Here is a 16,793-nt window from a genome sequence, read left to right on the forward strand (position 1 = left end):
AATGCAACGGTTTTGTTATTTAGAAGAGTATTATGACTTGCTATTCCTTTAAAAAACTCTTGGTGTCAGTATTCACCTGTGAACCGCAGTACGTATCCTCCTTTCTCCTCCCTTTCTCAGTTGTTGTAAAATTCAGTTTCACGAAAGCGGAATGCTAGGATTTGTTGAAGGATTCAACAGAACTGCTCTTTTAGCAAGTATTTATTCATTTTTTTCTTGGATGGACAATGGCCAACGTTATATTTTCCATATTTTGCACATTGGGATTTATTATTTTTGCATTTCATCCCATCTGTGGAGACGTGAGTTATTCTGTTCCAGAGGAGATGAAACGTGGATCCGTGATTGGAAATATCGCTAAGGATATTGGACTTGATTTGGGCAGATTGTCTGCGCGCAGGGCGCGCGTTGACTCCGAGGACAGCGGCGTCCAGTACTGCAGCGTGAACCTCAACACGGGAGAGCTGGTTGTTCAGGAGAGGATTGACAGAGAGGGCCTTTGTGCGAAGAAGACTTCATGCATTCTGAAACAGGAGCTCGTGCTGGAAAACCCCTTAGAGCTGCATCGCTTTACGATCCGCGTCCAAGACATAAACGACAACGCGCCACAATTTAAGGCGAGCACGCTCAAACTTGAAATCAGCGAATCGGCTGTTAAGGGCGCACGTTATCCATTAGATGAAGCATTCGATGGAGACATAGGTGAAAATAGTGTTCAGGGTTACGCCCTGCAAGAGAACAAGCACTTTGCTTTGGAGGTAAAAACAAAGGGCAGTGGTCGAAAATACAGTGAATTAGTTTTGGAAAAAGAGTTAGACAGAGAGGATAATAATGAGATCACGCTTGTGTTGACTGCGTTTGATGGCGGCTCTCCTCAGAGATCAGGCACAGTCGTCATCCATGTCACTGTTCTTGACGCTAATGATAATGCGCCAGTGTTTAGTCAGACTGTGTATAAAGCGAGTCTTCCAGAAAACTCTGCTCCAGATACACTGGTTATTACAGTGACTGCAACTGATGCAGACGAGGGAGTAAACAGTGAAATAATTTATGAAATTGACCACCCTTCAGATGACAACCAAATATTCACTTTAAATCCCTCCACTGGTGAAGTTAGAGTTGCAAAATCTATAGATTATGAAAAAGAGTCCTCATATGAAATTCAAGTTAGTGCTAAAGATGGACCAGGACTTGCATCTTATGCAACTTTATTTATAGAAATTGTTGACATGAATGACAATGCTCCTGTTATATTTCTAAAATCACTGACCAATCAGATCCCAGAGAATGTGTCACCTGGTACAGAGGTGGGCATCATTAATGTTCAGGACAGAGACTCAGAGAACAACAGACAGGTCCGCTGCTCCCTTCAGACTGGAGTCCCTTTCAAGTTAGTACCTTCCATTAAAAACTATTATTCTCTAGTGACCACAGAACAGCTGGACCGTGAGCTAGTGTCTGATTACAACATTACAATCACTGCCACTGACGAGGGCTCTCCACCTCTGTCCTCTTCTAAAACTGTCCACTTAACTGTAGCTGACATCAATGACAACCCTCCTGTGTTTGAGGAGCAGTCCTACAGCGCACATGTGACTGAAAACAACAAACCTGGCTCCACTTTATGTTCTGTTGCTGCTCGAGACCCAGACTGGAGACAAAACGGGACAGTGGTTTATTCTCTGTTACCTGGTGAGGTGAACGGGGCCCCAGTTTCCTCTTATGTATCTGTTAATGGAGACACAGGAGTGATCCATGCTGTGAGGGCTTTTGATTATGAATACTTCAGGAGTTTTAAAGTCCAGGTGATGGCCAGAGACAATGGGTCTCCTCCACTCAGCAGCAACGTGACAGTCAATGTGTTTATATCTGATGTGAATGACAACTCTCCTCAAATACTGTACCCCACCCCGGAGGGGAACTCCTTCATGACTGAACTGGTCCCTAAAGCTGCACATGCAGGCTCTCTGGTGTCCAAAGTCATAGCAGTGGACGCAGATTCTGGACAGAACGCCTGGCTGTCCTATCACATAGTCAAATCCACTGATGCTGGACTTTTTACTATTGGTCTTCACAGTGGAGAGATCAGGACCCAGCGGGACATCTCTGAATCTGACAGCATGAAACAGAACCTTATTGTGGCAGTGAAGGATAACGGACAGCCTCCTCTCTCTGCCACCTGCTCCATGTATTTACTGATCTCTGATAACTTGGCTGAAGTGCCTGAACTCAAGGACATTTCTTATGATGAGAGGGACTCCAAGCTGACATCCTATCTGATCATTGCACTGGTGTCAGTGTCTACATTTTTCCTCACCTTCATTATTATTGTCCTGGGTGTGAGGTTCTGTCGCAGGAGGAAGCCCAGACTGTTGTTTGATGGAGCAGTTGCAATCCCCAGTGGTTATCTGCCTCCTAATTATGCAGATGTTGACGGCACAGGAACTTTACGCAGCACTTACAACTATGATGGATACATGACAACTGGATCCAGGACAAGTGACTTTAAGTTTGTCTCGTCCTACAATGACAACACGCTGCCTGCAGATCAGACACTGAGGAAAAGCCCCACTGACTTTTCTGACGTCTTTGGAGACTGTGACGTCTCTCCTGAGGTAGGAACACAGTAGCAAAAGCTGTTACCAAAAAAATTACATTAATGTTAAACTTTTTCTGCCACCATCTTTCCACACTGCATGATCGGCAGATTTCATACTTACTTTTGCAGATTTCAATACCATCTTGTGTTTGTTTTCTCACTGGTTAGACCCCCTGGTTAGGCAATGGTAGATCATTAATAAACTCATCTTGTATTCAGAAGATCTTGTTTTGTTTTTGTAATGAAACTTTAATAACATTGTTTCAAGTTGTATTCTTTAAGTATAGCTCCTTATAGTGACATTCTGGTTCTAATATTTAAACTGAGCGGTGGCTGCTTTGAGCTTCTAAGGTTGCTTATTTTCGAATGAAAGTATTTTTCTTAATCTTTTCTTCCTATATGATTATCTATGATGAGAATTAGCAGCCAGCGACCAGAAATTGTATTTACACCACTCTCACCCGTTGTCCTTGATATCCATTATGGAACTGCATAAAAAAAGTATATGTTTAAAACAAATTACGCTTAGGGCCTGTTTTTCCTAACCCTGCCAGCAAGATGAACTCTTGTGATTTTTGTGGGTTCACAACCTCTTGAGACTCCATCTTGAAAGGCTCATTAGCTAATTAGTTTGCAGTCTGAACCAGTGGTTGAACGGGCCAATCACATGTCATTTAGGGCCCACAGACAGAAACAAACATGGTGGCGCTGGCGGCCGTACTTCGGCCTATTTTAGAATAAATATGAACTATTTTGTTTCGGGAAAACGTCCACACAATAATGCTTGGTGAATTTTTCTTTTTCTTTTTTTTTAAAGGTTAAAGGGGAATTTATGTTAGGCACTTGTAATAAAGCAAAAATGTCAGAGCAGAATCCATATAAAGGTCCTTTTAATGTTTTTTTTAATTTTTTTATGGTAATTTATTTATTATTTGTGGGTTTGGAGAACAAAGTGACCCCGATTTTCCCCAGAAATATTTATTTGACTGGAAATAAGAGGGTTACAGCTTTGCTGACCCAGATCCATGAGGGGGTTGGTGTTGCCAAACAGTAACATTTCACTTTTTTCCTCAATATGTCTCAAAACGTTATTGGCCAAATGCTTAATAATTTCATATATACATTTATTTTATATATATTCTCATTGCTTTTACAATTCAAAAGATAATTATTAATCACCAGATGCAGCAATATTATTTTATTTCCCCCACAGAATTTATTTTAAAAACTGATGTAATTGCTTTTTTACTATTAATGTACTGTTGAATCATATATTAAAGCTGTGGCTGTTACAGTATCAACTTCAATCTATTTGTTCTTTGTGGCATTGTTTTCATAGAGATTTTCAGGAATAATCACTTCAGTGGTTTATGTTTTAATAAGTGCTGTCTTAAAAAAACATTTGGTTAGTTGACTTGGCAAACTCTTTATGTTTTTTCTGTCCATGGTGCTGAAGAGGATTGTCAGAGTTGTGAGGTCTTCATCTCCTTCATTTGTTTATTTCTTAGACACAATAGATAAACCAGGAATATTTTCAGACAATAATCAATCATTCAAATGCTTCAAAGGTGTTGTTCTCTCTTTAACCCGGTCCAAACATGTCAAAGCTTTAAGACCCTTTCAAAAAATTAACCGCCAATATATTCTCCACCACTGCTACAATAAACGGTCCTTGTATACATACAACTTGAAGTGTTTCTTGCATAAAACGTTGTTTCAGAAGGGATTTCATCTTTGTCTTATTTTTTATTCAATTTTTTAACAACTTATCTTCACTCTGCTGTGATTGCTCTTCTGTCTGAGGAGTGACTGTGGAATTGTGTCAAGAAATGCCTTCTTATCAAGTTTTATGTTTGTTTTTTGGATGATAACTTTGAAGAATTTGTTTCCGATCTTGGCACTGGCAAAGCTGTGGACATGGTTCATTCCTTTCTTTAAATCAGCAGCAATGTTTTTTAATTGCTTTATTTGTGGTCTTTATAGCTTGGTAAAGTTCCTCACTCTCCCTATTTAAAAAAAAAAAAGAGAGAGAAATGCGAAGTTCTTACTTCAATTTGTGCTGTAATTGTGGTGGAGTTAATGTCAGACCTTATTGCTTGTCTGAAATTAAAAGTTTTCTCTTGGATGGAATACTTTAGAATGTAAATATTATTAATAGGAAATGTTCACTCTGAGCTCTTGGTAGATTTGTTTTCATTTAATGCAGGTCTGTACCGCTGACTATAGTTATGCATATTTTAAATATGTATTTATATTTGTATTATTTTCCCGTTGCAATTTATAATGTATGGATATATAAACAGCTTTTTATTAGTTTATGAAGCCATGACTTATAAGTTGAGCAATTACCAAATGTTTGTGGTATTACATGAGATTTATATACAAAAAGGAACATAACACTGTTTGACTGAAGGTGGCGCTGTTCACCGCTGAGCCAGGCCAGTGCTGCAGCCACACATTATCCAGCGCTCTTGTTGATTTGACGGGAAAAAACCTCACACACTTACGACTGAACGCTGAACACAGTTGATGCACACTTATTTACGGTCTGTTCTTTGCTGGCGGGACGATGGTGTTTATGAGGAAAACCTGTACATTTGTCTTGATCCTCACATGGATTGAGGCAGCGTGGGGAGATGTGAGCTACTCCATACCGGAGGAAACCAAACGAGGATGGATTATTGGAAATATTGCTAAAGATCTGGGGCTGAAGAGCGGCGCATTAATCCAGAGAAAAGCGCGCATTGACACCGAGGAAACGGAGAAGCGCTACTTTGACATAAACGTGGACAACGGAAACCTGATTGTTGCAGACAGAATTGACCGAGAAGAGCTTTGTAGTGAAAGGGCGTCGTGTGTCGTAAAGCGGGAGCTTGTTCTGGAGAGTCCTCTGGAGCTTCACCGAATTAGTCTTCACGTACAAGACATAAATGACAACGCACCCACGTTTAACGAAGCGGTTTTTAGTCTAGAAATAAGTGAAAATGCAGTCAGAGGAGCTCGATTTTTAATGGAGGAGGCTCAAGATGCGGACGTGGGGCAGAATTCAGTCCAACAATACAGTCTTAACAAGAACGATCATTTTGTGTTGGTAATTACAGGAAATACGATTGAACTGGTGCTTGATAAAGAATTAGATCGTGAAAAACAGCAGGAAATAGACTTGGTTTTGACAGCTTTTGATGGCGGGTCTCCACAGAGATCAGGGACAGAAGCCATTCACGTCACTGTGTTAGACGCTAATGATAACGCCCCTGTGTTTAGCCAGGCCGTGTATAAAGCCAGTCTGCCTGAAAACTCCCCTCTAGATACTGTAGTGCTGACTATTACTGCGACTGATGCAGATGAAGGGGTAAATGGTGACGTGAGTTATGATTTCGTGCATGTTACTGAAGATGTCAAAAATATGTTTAATATAAATTCAAAAACGGGAGAAATAAGAGTGATTGGCAACATTGACTTTGAAGTCACAATCTCATTTGAAATACGGGTTAAAGCAAAAGATGGATTAGGACTGTCTTCTCATGGAAAAGTTATGATTTATGTTACAGATGTCAATGACAATCCTCCAGTGGTCAGTTTAAAATCTTTATCAGATACAATAGCAGAAAATAGTTCCCCAGGTACAGAGGTGGGCATCATTAATGTACAGGACAGAGACTCAGAGAACAACAGACAGGTCCGCTGCTCCCTTCAGACTGGAGTCCCTTTCAAGTTAGTACCTTCCATTAAAAACTATTATTCTCTAGTGACCACAGAACAGCTGGACCGTGAGCTAGTGTCTGATTACAACATTACAATCACTGCCACTGACGAGGGCTCTCCACCTCTGTCCTCTTCTAAAACTGTCCACTTAACTGTAACTGACATCAATGACAACCCTCCTGTGTTTGAGGAGCAGTCCTACAGCGCACATGTGACTGAAAACAACAAACCTGGCTCCACTTTATGTTCTGTTGCCGCTCGAGACCCAGACTGGAGACAAAACGGGACAGTGGTTTATTCTCTGTTACCTGGTGAGGTGAACGGGGCCCCAGTGTCCTCTTATGTATCTGTTAATGGAGACACAGGAGTGATCCATGCTGTGAGGGCTTTTGATTATGAATACTTCAGGAGTTTTAAAGTCCAGGTGATGGCCAGAGACAATGGGTCTCCTCCACTCAGCAGCAACGTGACAGTCAATGTGTTTATATCCGATGTGAATGACAACTCTCCTTTAATACTGTACCCCACCCCGGAGGGGAACTCCTTCATGACTGAACTGGTCCCTAAAGCTGCACATGCAGGCTCTCTGGTGTCCAAAGTCATAGCAGTGGACGCAGACTCTGGACAGAACGCCTGGCTGTCCTATCACATCGTCAAATCCACTGATGCTGGACTTTTTACTATTGGTCTTCACAGTGGAGAGATCAGGACCCAGCGGGACATCTCTGAATCTGACAGCATGAAACAGAACCTTATTGTGGCAGTGAAGGATAACGGACAGCCTCCTCTCTCTGCCACCTGCTCCATGTATTTACTGATCTCTGATAACTTGGCTGAAGTGCCTGAACTCAAGGACATTTCTTATGATGAGAGGGACTCAAAGCTGACATCCTATCTGATCATTGCACTGGTGTCAGTGTCTACATTTTTCCTCACCTTCATTATTATTGTCCTGGGTGTGAGGTTCTGTCGCAGGAGGAAGCCCAGACTGTTGTTTGATGGAGCAGTTGCAATCCCCAGTGGTTATCTGCCTCCTAATTATGCAGATGTTGACGGCACAGGAACTTTACGCAGCACTTACAACTATGATGGATACATGACAACTGGATCCAGGACAAGTGACTTTAAGTTTGTCTCGTCCTACAATGACAACACGCTGCCTGCAGATCAGACACTGAGGAAAAGCCCCACTGACTTTTCTGACGTCTTTGGAGACTGTGACGTCTCTCCTGAGGTAGGAACACAGTAGCAAAAGCTGTTACAACCAAAATTACATTAAGGTTAAACTTTTTCTGTCACCAACTTTCCACACTGCATGATCGGCAGATTTCATACTTACTTTTGCAGATTTTAATACCATCTTGTTGTTGTGTTTGTTTTTTCACTGGTTAGACCCCTGGTTAGAAAATGGTAGAAAATTAATAAACCAATCTTGTATTCAGAAGATTTTGTTTTGTTTTTGTTATGAAACTTTAATAACATTGTTTCAAGTTGTATTTTTTAAGTATAGCTCCGTATAGTGACATTCTGGTTCTAATATCTAATAGCGGTAGCTGTTTTGAGCTTTGAATTTGGCAAGTGAAGGTTGCTTGTTTTCGAATGAATGTATTTTTCTTATTCTTTTTTTCCAATATGATCAACTATAATGAAAATTAGCGGCCAGCGATCAGAAATTATCATTTTATGGTAATTTATTATTTGTGGGTTTGGAGAACAACGATACAAAGTGATTCTTCCCAGAATCATTGATTTGACTGGAAATAAGAGGGTTACAGCTTTGCTTTTAAGTACAGCATATCAGATATGGACTAAATGGAATAAATAAAGAAGTTCAACTATAAGGGGTTAAATACATTACGATGAATTGATTCCTTTCATTGATGAATCTACTCCAATCCACTTAATTTATATAAAGCACATTTAATTAATTAAACAGTTTCCAAATGCTGCACAATAATATAAAATATACAAAAACAAATACAGAATATTCCATTTAACTCTATTGTAACTTGTTCAAATGTTTAAAAATATAAAAACAGTTTCATGTCAGATAAAAGCCTCAAATTATAAAAGCCAGGTTCAACAACTGCATTTTTTGTTTTTTTAATGTAGGTTTACTGTCAATAGTAATGCCATGGTAGATGACAGAGGGTTTCACAAAGACCCAGATCCATGAGGGGGTCGGTGTTGCCAAACAACAACCTATCACTTTTTTCCTCAATATGCCTCAAAAGGTTATTGGCCAAATGCATAATAATTTCACACATACATTTATTTTATATATATTCTCATTAATATTACAATCCTAAAAATAATTATTAATCACCAGATGCAGCAATATAATTTTATTTCACCCACAGAATTTATTTTAAAACCGACGTAATTGCTTTTTACTATTAATGTACTGTTAAATCATATATTAAAGCTGTGGCTGTTACAGTATCAACTTGAATCTATTTGTTCTTTGTGGCATTGTTTTCATAGAGATTTTCAGGAATAATCTCTTCAGTGGTTTATGTTTTAATAAGTGCTGTCTTAAAAACATTTGGTTAGTTGACTTGGCAAACTCTTATGTTTTTTCTGTCCATGGTGCTGAAGAGGATTGTCAGAGTTGTGAGGTCTTCATCTCCTTCATTTGATTATTGCTTTGACGAATTAGATTATCCAGGAATAATTTCAAACAACAATCAATCATTCAAATGCTTCAAAGGTGTTGTTCTCTCTTTAACCCGGTCCAAACATGTCAAAGATTTAAGACCCTTTCAAAAAATTAACATCCAATACAATCTGCACCACTGCTACAATAAATGGTCCTTACATACATACAAATTGTAGTGTTTCTTGCATAAAACGTTGTGTCAGAGTGGATTTAATCTTTGTCTGTTTTTTATTCTATTTTTTTAATAACTTATCCGCTGACTCCAGTTATGCATATTTTGAATATTTCTTAATCTTCGTTTTATTTTCCCATTGCAATCTATAATATGAGGCTAAATATACAGCTTTTAAGTAGTTTATGAAGCGATTGACACAAGTTGAGCAATTACCAAATGATTATGCTACAACATGAGATTTATATAGAAAAAGGAACATAACACTGTTTGACTGAAGGTGGCGCTGTTCACCGCTGAGCCAGGCCAGTGCTGCAGCCACACATTATCCAGCGCTCTTGTTGATTTGACGGGAAAAAACCTCACACACTTACGACTGAACGCTGAACACAGTTGATGCACACTTATTTACGGTCTGTTCTTTGTTGGCGGGACGATGGTGTTTATGAGGAAAACCTGTACATTTGTCTTGATCCTCACATGGATTGAGGCAGCGTGGGGAGATGTGAGCTACTCCATACCGGAGGAAACCAAACGAGGATGGATTATTGGAAATATTGCTAAAGATCTGGGGCTGAAGAGCGGCGCATTAATCCAGAGAAAAGCGCGCATTGACACCGAGGGAACGAAGAAGCACTACTTTGACATAAACGTGGACAACGGAAACCTGATTGTTGCAGACAGAATTGACCGAGAGGAGCTTTGTGGTGAAAGGGCGTCGTGTGTCGTAAAGCGGGAGCTTGTTCTGGAGAGTCCTCTGGAGCTTCACCGAATTAGTCTTCACGTACAAGACATAAATGACAACGCACCCAAATTTAACGAAGAGGTTTTTAGTCTAGAAATAAGAGAATCTGCAGTCAGAGGTGCTCGCTTTTTAATGGAGGAGGCTCAAGATGCGGACGTGGGGCAGAATTCAGTCCAACAATACAGTCTTAACAAGAACGATCATTTTGTGTTGGTAATTACAGGAAATACGATTGAGCTGGTGCTTGATAAAGAATTAGATCGTGAAAAGCAACAGGAAATAGACTTGGTTTTGACAGCTTTTGATGGCGGGTCTCCACAGAGATCAGGGACAGTAGCCATTCACGTCACTGTGTTAGACGCTAATGATAACGCCCCTGTGTTTAGCCAGGCCGTGTATAAAGCCAGTCTGCCTGAAAACTCCCCTCTAGATACTGTAGTGCTGACTATTACTGCGACTGATGCAGATGAAGGGGTCAACGGTGACGTGAGTTATGATTTCGTGCATGTTACTGAAGATGTGAAAAATATGTTTAATATAAATTCAAAAACAGGAGAAATAAGAGTAATTGGCAACATTGACTTTGAAGCCACAACCTCATTTGAAATACGCGTTAAAGCAAAAGATGGATTAGGATTGTCTTCTCATGGAAAAGTTATAATTTATGTTACAGATGTCAATGACAATGCTCCAGTGGTCAGTTTAAAATCCCTATCAGATACTATAGCAGAAAATAGTCCCCCTGGTACAGAGGTGGGCATCATTAATGTTCAGGACGAAGACTCAGAAAACAACAGACAGGTCCGCTGCTCCCTTCAGACTGGAGTCCCTTTCAAGTTAGTACCTTCCATTAAAAACTATTATTCTCTGGTGACCACAGAACAGCTGGACCGTGAGCTAGTGTCTGATTACAACATTACAATCACTGCCACTGACGAGGGCTCTCCACCTCTGTCCTCTTCTAAAACTGTCCACTTAACTGTAGCTGACATCAATGACAACCCTCCTGTGTTTGAGGAGCAGTCCTACAGCGCACATGTGACTGAAAACAACAAACCTGGCTCCACTTTATGTTCTGTTGCTGCTCGAGACCCAGACTGGAGACAAAACGGGACAGTGGTTTATTCTCTGTTACCTGGTGAGGTGAATGGGGCCCCAGTGTCCTCTTATGTATCTGTTAATGGAGACACAGGAGCGATCCATGCTGTGAGGGCTTTTGATTATGAACACTTCAGGAGTTTTAAAGTCCAGGTGATGGCCAGAGACAATGGGTCTCCTCCACTCAGCAGCAACGTGACAGTCAATGTGTTTATATCTGATGTGAATGACAACTCTCCTCAAATACTCTACCCCACCCCGGAGGGGAACTCCTTCATGACTGAACTGGTCCCTAAAGCTGCACATGCAGGCTCTCTGGTGTCCAAAGTGATAGCAGTGGACGCAGACTCTGGACAGAACGCCTGGCTGTCCTATCACATAGTCAAATCCACTGATGCTGGACTTTTTACTGTTGGTCTTCACAGTGGAGAGATCAGGACCCAGCGGGACATGTCTGAATCCGACAGCATGAAACAGAACCTTATTGTGGCAGTGAAGGATAACGGACAGCCTCCTCTCTCTGCCACCTGCTCCATGTATTTACTGATCTCTGATAACTTGGCTGAAGTGCCTGAACTCAAGGACATTTCTTATGATGAGAGGGACTCAAAGCTGACATCCTATCTGATCATTGCACTGGTGTCAGTGTCTACATTTTTCCTCACCTTCATTATTATTGTCCTGGGTGTGAGGTTCTGTCGCAGGAGGAAGCCCAGACTGTTGTTTGATGGAGCAGTTGCAATCCCCAGTGGTTATCTGCCTCCTAATTATGCAGATGTTGACGGCACAGGAACTTTACGCAGCACTTACAACTATGATGGATACATGACAACTGGATCCAGGACAAGTGACTTTAAGTTTGTCTCGTCCTACAATGACAACACGCTGCCTGCAGATCAGACACTGAGGAAAAGCCCCACTGACTTTTCTGACGTCTTTGGAGATTGTGACGTCTCTCCTGAGGTAGGAACACAATTATTTGAACAAAATAAAGACCTCTAACTTGCCAGGTTATATTGTCCAAATTTTTTTCATATTTTTCATCTTAATTGTTTTGATTGCATGTATAGGCAATGATAGACCATTTTTGACTCTCTGTTTTAAATGGAAAAGATGAAGGTTGTTTGTCTTACCTAATGTGAATTTTGACTGTGGAGTGGAGTGTGTTAGTGTTGACTGGGACATTTACCATTGATACATGTGGTTGATTGATAAGCGATGGAACAGTATTTTAAAGTATGTTGTAGATGGGTAATCAGCGATGTGTACGGACAGTGTTGTCTTTTCTAGAAATATAAAAAGGTGCTTTATATGGTAATTTTAAAGTATAACAGCAGAACTTGTAGGCTCAAGTGTCTTTTGAAAAGGATTTGAATTTGAGATTCAAATTGTAGTCGCATTCAAATATCTCAGTGTGACTTTGATCTCAACTTTGTATTTGAAAACAGATTTTGTACAAAAAAAAATACATATTGCCAAAACTACTTTTACACACATCGAGTGTAAAGTAGAGGATGGGAGAGGTCATAGGTGATTTTTTAAAAAGATTGTTGTGTAATAAGTCAAGGATAGATTGTGTGAGGATGGGATAATTAAGGGTTGAACTAGTTTTTGGAGCCTTTTTTCATTAATGAGCTCTACTTTAAGGCATGAGTATCAGTTCAACTTACAATACCAGAAATGTATTGAAAAAGTGTGTCTGCTTTCTATGATGGAGAACTGTAAGTGATGGTTCTCACTCTGAATGTCTTGAGTATTACATATTAGTCAAACCTTACTTAAAAACAAAGGAATCACAATGCAAAACATTATACATAATTAGGCTGTATTTTTCGTATAAGTGTTTCTTTATTTAGTTTTGGTTTGCAGTATTGAAACATGTCTGCAAATAGGTATTATTCATTTATTTTGTGTTTTATTTTGGGCATTTAATTTATGTCATTTTTCCCCAATTGTAATGTTATTCCAGTAAATTCCAGCACTTCCCTTTTTGTGTGTTACTGGTGCTCTCAATGCAGGGCGCTGACTTGAAAATTGAACTTGAAATTATTGATAGAAAGAACAATAATACAGTTTTTAAAATGTTATTAAAATTATCCAGTGTCTTTATGATTATTTGAAAATATCAAATTATTAATATTAATAATAACACTTAAATTTTACTCAACTAATTATCAGGTTTTGCATTAGAACATGTTAAAACACTGATACACACGAACTAGTTTATTTTCCTTCTTTTTTTTCTCCCACAATCACTTTTGTCTATGTGTCAATGAGACATCTGCTTTTGTGATTATGAGCGTTTCTAAAAAAAAATGAAAAAAAATAATAATAATTGATTTGAACTTACTTTGCCTTGTTGCATGTTCTTGTATATTGTATAAAATATAAACATGTGTGTTGATATAATTAGATTTAATTGATGATTGGCTAAAACTGTAAAAGCAATATTTAAGTAGACAGTGTTTTGACAAACATTGGACTTTTCTAATCAAGTTTACAAAAGGAGATATTTACACTTTTAGCACCATGGATCCAATTAGCTGAATTTAGCCTGTTTGAAAAATATATCAAATCAGATCCAAGCACTGGAAACTCTTCCAATCCTTCATGACACAATATAAAAATGAAGCTGTTTGTGAATAATTACTGTTTGCTCAGTTCATACAAAACAGGACAAATACAATGATTATTAAGAAATGCAATGTTTTTGTTATTAAAAGAAAACGCTCACAAGCCTTGCTGTTCCTTTAAATAAACTCTTGGTGTCAGTATTCACCAGAGAACCACAGCACGTCCTTTCTCCTCCCTTCTTTATCAGTTGTCGTAAAATGCTGTGTTGTGAAAGCAGGAGTGCAAAGGGTTTCGTTACGGATTGCATCGAACGGTTGATTTAACTAATTTTTAACACATTTCATCAGTGGATGTACAATGGCCCACATTAGATCAGCCATTTACTGCACTTTGGGGCTTATTATTTTTGCATTTCATCCCATCACTGGAGACGTGAGTTATTCTATTCCAGAAGAGATGAAAGGTGGATCGGTGATTGGAAATATCGCTAAGGATATTGGACTTGATTTGGGCAGATTGTCTGCGCGCAGGGCGCGCGTTGACTCCGAGGACAGCGGCGTCCAGTACTGCAGCGTGAACCTCAACACGGGAGAGCTGGTTGTTCAGGAGAGGATTGACAGAGAGGGCCTTTGTGCGAAGAAGACTTCATGTATTCTGAAACAGGAGCTCGTGCTGGAAAACCCCTTAGAGCTGCATCGCTTTACGATCCGCGTCCAAGACATAAACGACAACGCGCCACAATTTAAGGCGAGCACGCTTAAACTTGAAATCCATGAATCGGCTGATAAGGGCGCACGTTATCCATTAGATGAAGCATTAGATGGAGACATAGGTGAAAATAGTGTTCAGGGTTACGCCCTGCAAGAGAACAAGCACTTTGCTTTAGAGGTAAAAACAAAGAGCAATGGTCGAAAATATAGTGAATTAGTTTTGGACAAAGAGTTAGACAGAGAGGATAATAACGAGATCACGCTTGTGTTGACTGCGTTTGATGGCGGCTCTCCTCAGAGATCAGGCACAGTCGTCATCCATGTCACTGTTCTTGACGCTAATGATAATGCGCCAGTGTTTAGTCAGACTGTGTATAAAGCGAGTCTTCCAGAAAACTCTCCTCCAGATACACTGGTTATTACAGTGACTGCGACTGATGCAGACGAGGGAGTAAACAGTGAAATAATGTATGAATTTGACCATCCTTCAGATGACGACAAAATATTCACTTTAGATCCTTCCTCTGGTGAAATTACAGTTGCAAAATCTATAGATTATGAAAAAGAGTCCTCATATGAAATTCAAATTAGCGCTAAAGATGGACTGGGATTAGCATCTTATGCAACATTATTTATAGAAATTGTTGACATGAATGACAATGCTCCTGTTATATTTCTAAAATCACTGACCAATCAGATCCCTGAGAATGTTTCACCTGGTACAGAGGTGGGCATCATTAATGTTCAGGACAGAGACTCAGAGAACAACAGACAGGTCCGCTGCTCCCTTCAGACTGGAGTCCCTTTCAAGTTAGTGCCTTCCATTAAAAACTATTATTCTCTAGTGACCACAGAACAGCTGGACCGTGAGCTAGTGTCTGATTACAACATTACAATCACTGCCACTGACGAGGGCTCTCCACCTCTGTCCTCTTCTAAAACTGTCCACTTAACTGTAGCTGACATCAATGACAACCCTCCTGTGTTTGAGGAGCAGTCCTACAGCGCACATGTGACTGAAAACAACAAACCTGGCTCCATTTTATGTTCTGTTGCTGCTCGAGACCCAGACTGGAGACAAAACGGGACAGTGGTTTATTCTCTGTTACCTGGTGAGGTGAATGGGGCCCCAGTGTCCTCTTATGTATCTGTTAATGGAGACACAGGAGTGATCCATGCTGTGAGGGCTTTTGATTATGAACACTTCAGGAGTTTTAAAGTCCAGGTGATGGCCAGAGACAATGGGTCTCCTCCACTCAGCAGCAACGTGACAGTCAATGTGGTTATATCTGATGTGAATGATAACTCTCCTCAAATACTGTACCCCACCCCGAAGGGGAACTCCTTCATGACTGAACTGGTCCCTAAAGCTGCACATGCAGGCTCTCTGGTGTCCAAAGTGATCGCAGTGGACGCAGACTCTGGACAGAACGCCTGGCTGTCCTATCACATAGTGAAATCCACTGATGCTGGACTTTTTACTATTGGTCTTCACAGTGGAGAGATCAGGACCCAGCGGGACATCTCTGAATCTGACAGCATGAAACAGAACCTTATTGTGGCAGTGAAGGATAACGGACAGCCTCCTCTCTCTGCCACCTGCTCCATGTATTTACTGATCTCTGATAACTTGGCTGAAGTGCCTGAACTCAAGGACATTTCTTATGATGAGAGGGACTCAAAGCTGACATCCTATCTGATCTTTGCACTGGTGTCAGTGTCTACATTTTTCCTCACCTTCATTATTATTGTCCTGGGTGTGAGGTTCTGTCGCAGGAGGAAGCCCAGACTGTTGTTTGATGGAGCAGTTGCAATCCCCAGTGGTTATCTGCCTCCTAATTATGCAGATGTTGACGGCACAGGAACTTTACGCAGCACTTACAACTATGATGGATACATGACAACTGGATCCAGGACAAGTGACTTTAAGTTTGTCTCGTCCTACAATGACAACACGCTGCCTGCAGATCAGACACTGAGGAAAAGCCCCACTGACTTTTCTGACGTCTTTGGAGACTGTGACGTCTCTCCAGAGGTAGGAACACAGTAGCAAAAGCCGTTACAACCAAAATTACATCAAGGTTAAACTTTTTCTGTCACCAACTTTCCACACTGCATGATCGGCAGATTTCATACTTACTTTTACAGATTTTAATACCATCCTGTTGTTGTGTTTTTTTTTTCACTGGTTAGACCTCCTGGTTAGGCAGTGCTAGATAATAAATAAACTCATCTTATATTCAGAAGATCTTGTTTTGTTTTTGTAATGAAACTTTAAAAACAATGTTTCAAGTTTCATTTTTTAAGTATAGCACCTTATAGTGACATTCTGGTTCAGATATTTACCTGAGCGGTGGCTGCTTTGAGCTTGTAATTTGGCAAGTGAAGGTAGCTTTTTTTTAAATAAAAATATTTTTCTTAATTGGTCTTCCCATATGATTAACTATAATGAGAATTAGCAGCCAGCGACCAGAAATTGTTTATACACCACTCTCACGCGTTCTCCTTTATATGCATTATGGAACTGCAGA

At 40.1% G+C, this 16,793-nt stretch overlaps 4 protein-coding genes across 4 annotated transcripts; all 4 read left to right on the forward strand.

The window, feature by feature from the left end:
• Positions 1–227: 227 nt before the first annotated feature.
• LOC140346191 (protocadherin beta-16-like) lies at positions 228–2,630 on the forward strand. Its single transcript, XM_072432345.1, has one exon. It carries the CDS (start codon positions 228–230, stop codon positions 2,628–2,630), a length of 2,403 nt encoding a protein of 800 aa, XP_072288446.1.
• Positions 2,631–5,106: 2,476 nt separating this feature from the next.
• Positions 5,107–7,553, forward strand: LOC140346207 (protocadherin gamma-A11-like). Its single transcript, XM_072432346.1, has one exon. The coding sequence runs from the start codon at positions 5,169–5,171 to the stop codon at positions 7,551–7,553; it is 2,385 nt and encodes a 794-aa protein (XP_072288447.1). The 5' UTR covers positions 5,107–5,168.
• A 1,956-nt stretch (positions 7,554–9,509) lies between these two features.
• On the forward strand, positions 9,510–11,980 carry LOC140346223 (protocadherin gamma-A11-like). Its single transcript, XM_072432347.1, has one exon. It carries the CDS (start codon positions 9,572–9,574, stop codon positions 11,978–11,980), a length of 2,409 nt encoding a protein of 802 aa, XP_072288448.1. The 5' UTR covers positions 9,510–9,571.
• Positions 11,981–13,862: 1,882 nt separating this feature from the next.
• On the forward strand, positions 13,863–16,312 carry LOC140346239 (protocadherin beta-16-like). The gene has a single exon (XM_072432349.1). It carries the CDS (start codon positions 13,910–13,912, stop codon positions 16,310–16,312), a length of 2,403 nt encoding a protein of 800 aa, XP_072288450.1. The 5' UTR covers positions 13,863–13,909.
• Positions 16,313–16,793: the final 481 nt, after the last annotated feature.

Source organism: Eucyclogobius newberryi, unplaced genomic scaffold (assembly GCF_026437365.1).
Source record: "Eucyclogobius newberryi isolate DKJ021-1_F unplaced genomic scaffold, fEucNew1.0.hap1 SCAF_11, whole genome shotgun sequence".
Lineage (NCBI taxonomy): Eukaryota > Metazoa > Chordata > Actinopteri > Gobiiformes > Gobiidae > Eucyclogobius > Eucyclogobius newberryi.

Coding starts and splice junctions, on each gene's coding strand:
- LOC140346191 (XM_072432345.1), top strand. CDS start 228: ATGGCCAACGTTATATTTTCCATATTTTGCACATTGGGATTTATTATT.
- LOC140346207 (XM_072432346.1), top strand. CDS start 5,169: ATGGTGTTTATGAGGAAAACCTGTACATTTGTCTTGATCCTCACATGG.
- LOC140346223 (XM_072432347.1), top strand. CDS start 9,572: ATGGTGTTTATGAGGAAAACCTGTACATTTGTCTTGATCCTCACATGG.
- LOC140346239 (XM_072432349.1), top strand. CDS start 13,910: ATGGCCCACATTAGATCAGCCATTTACTGCACTTTGGGGCTTATTATT.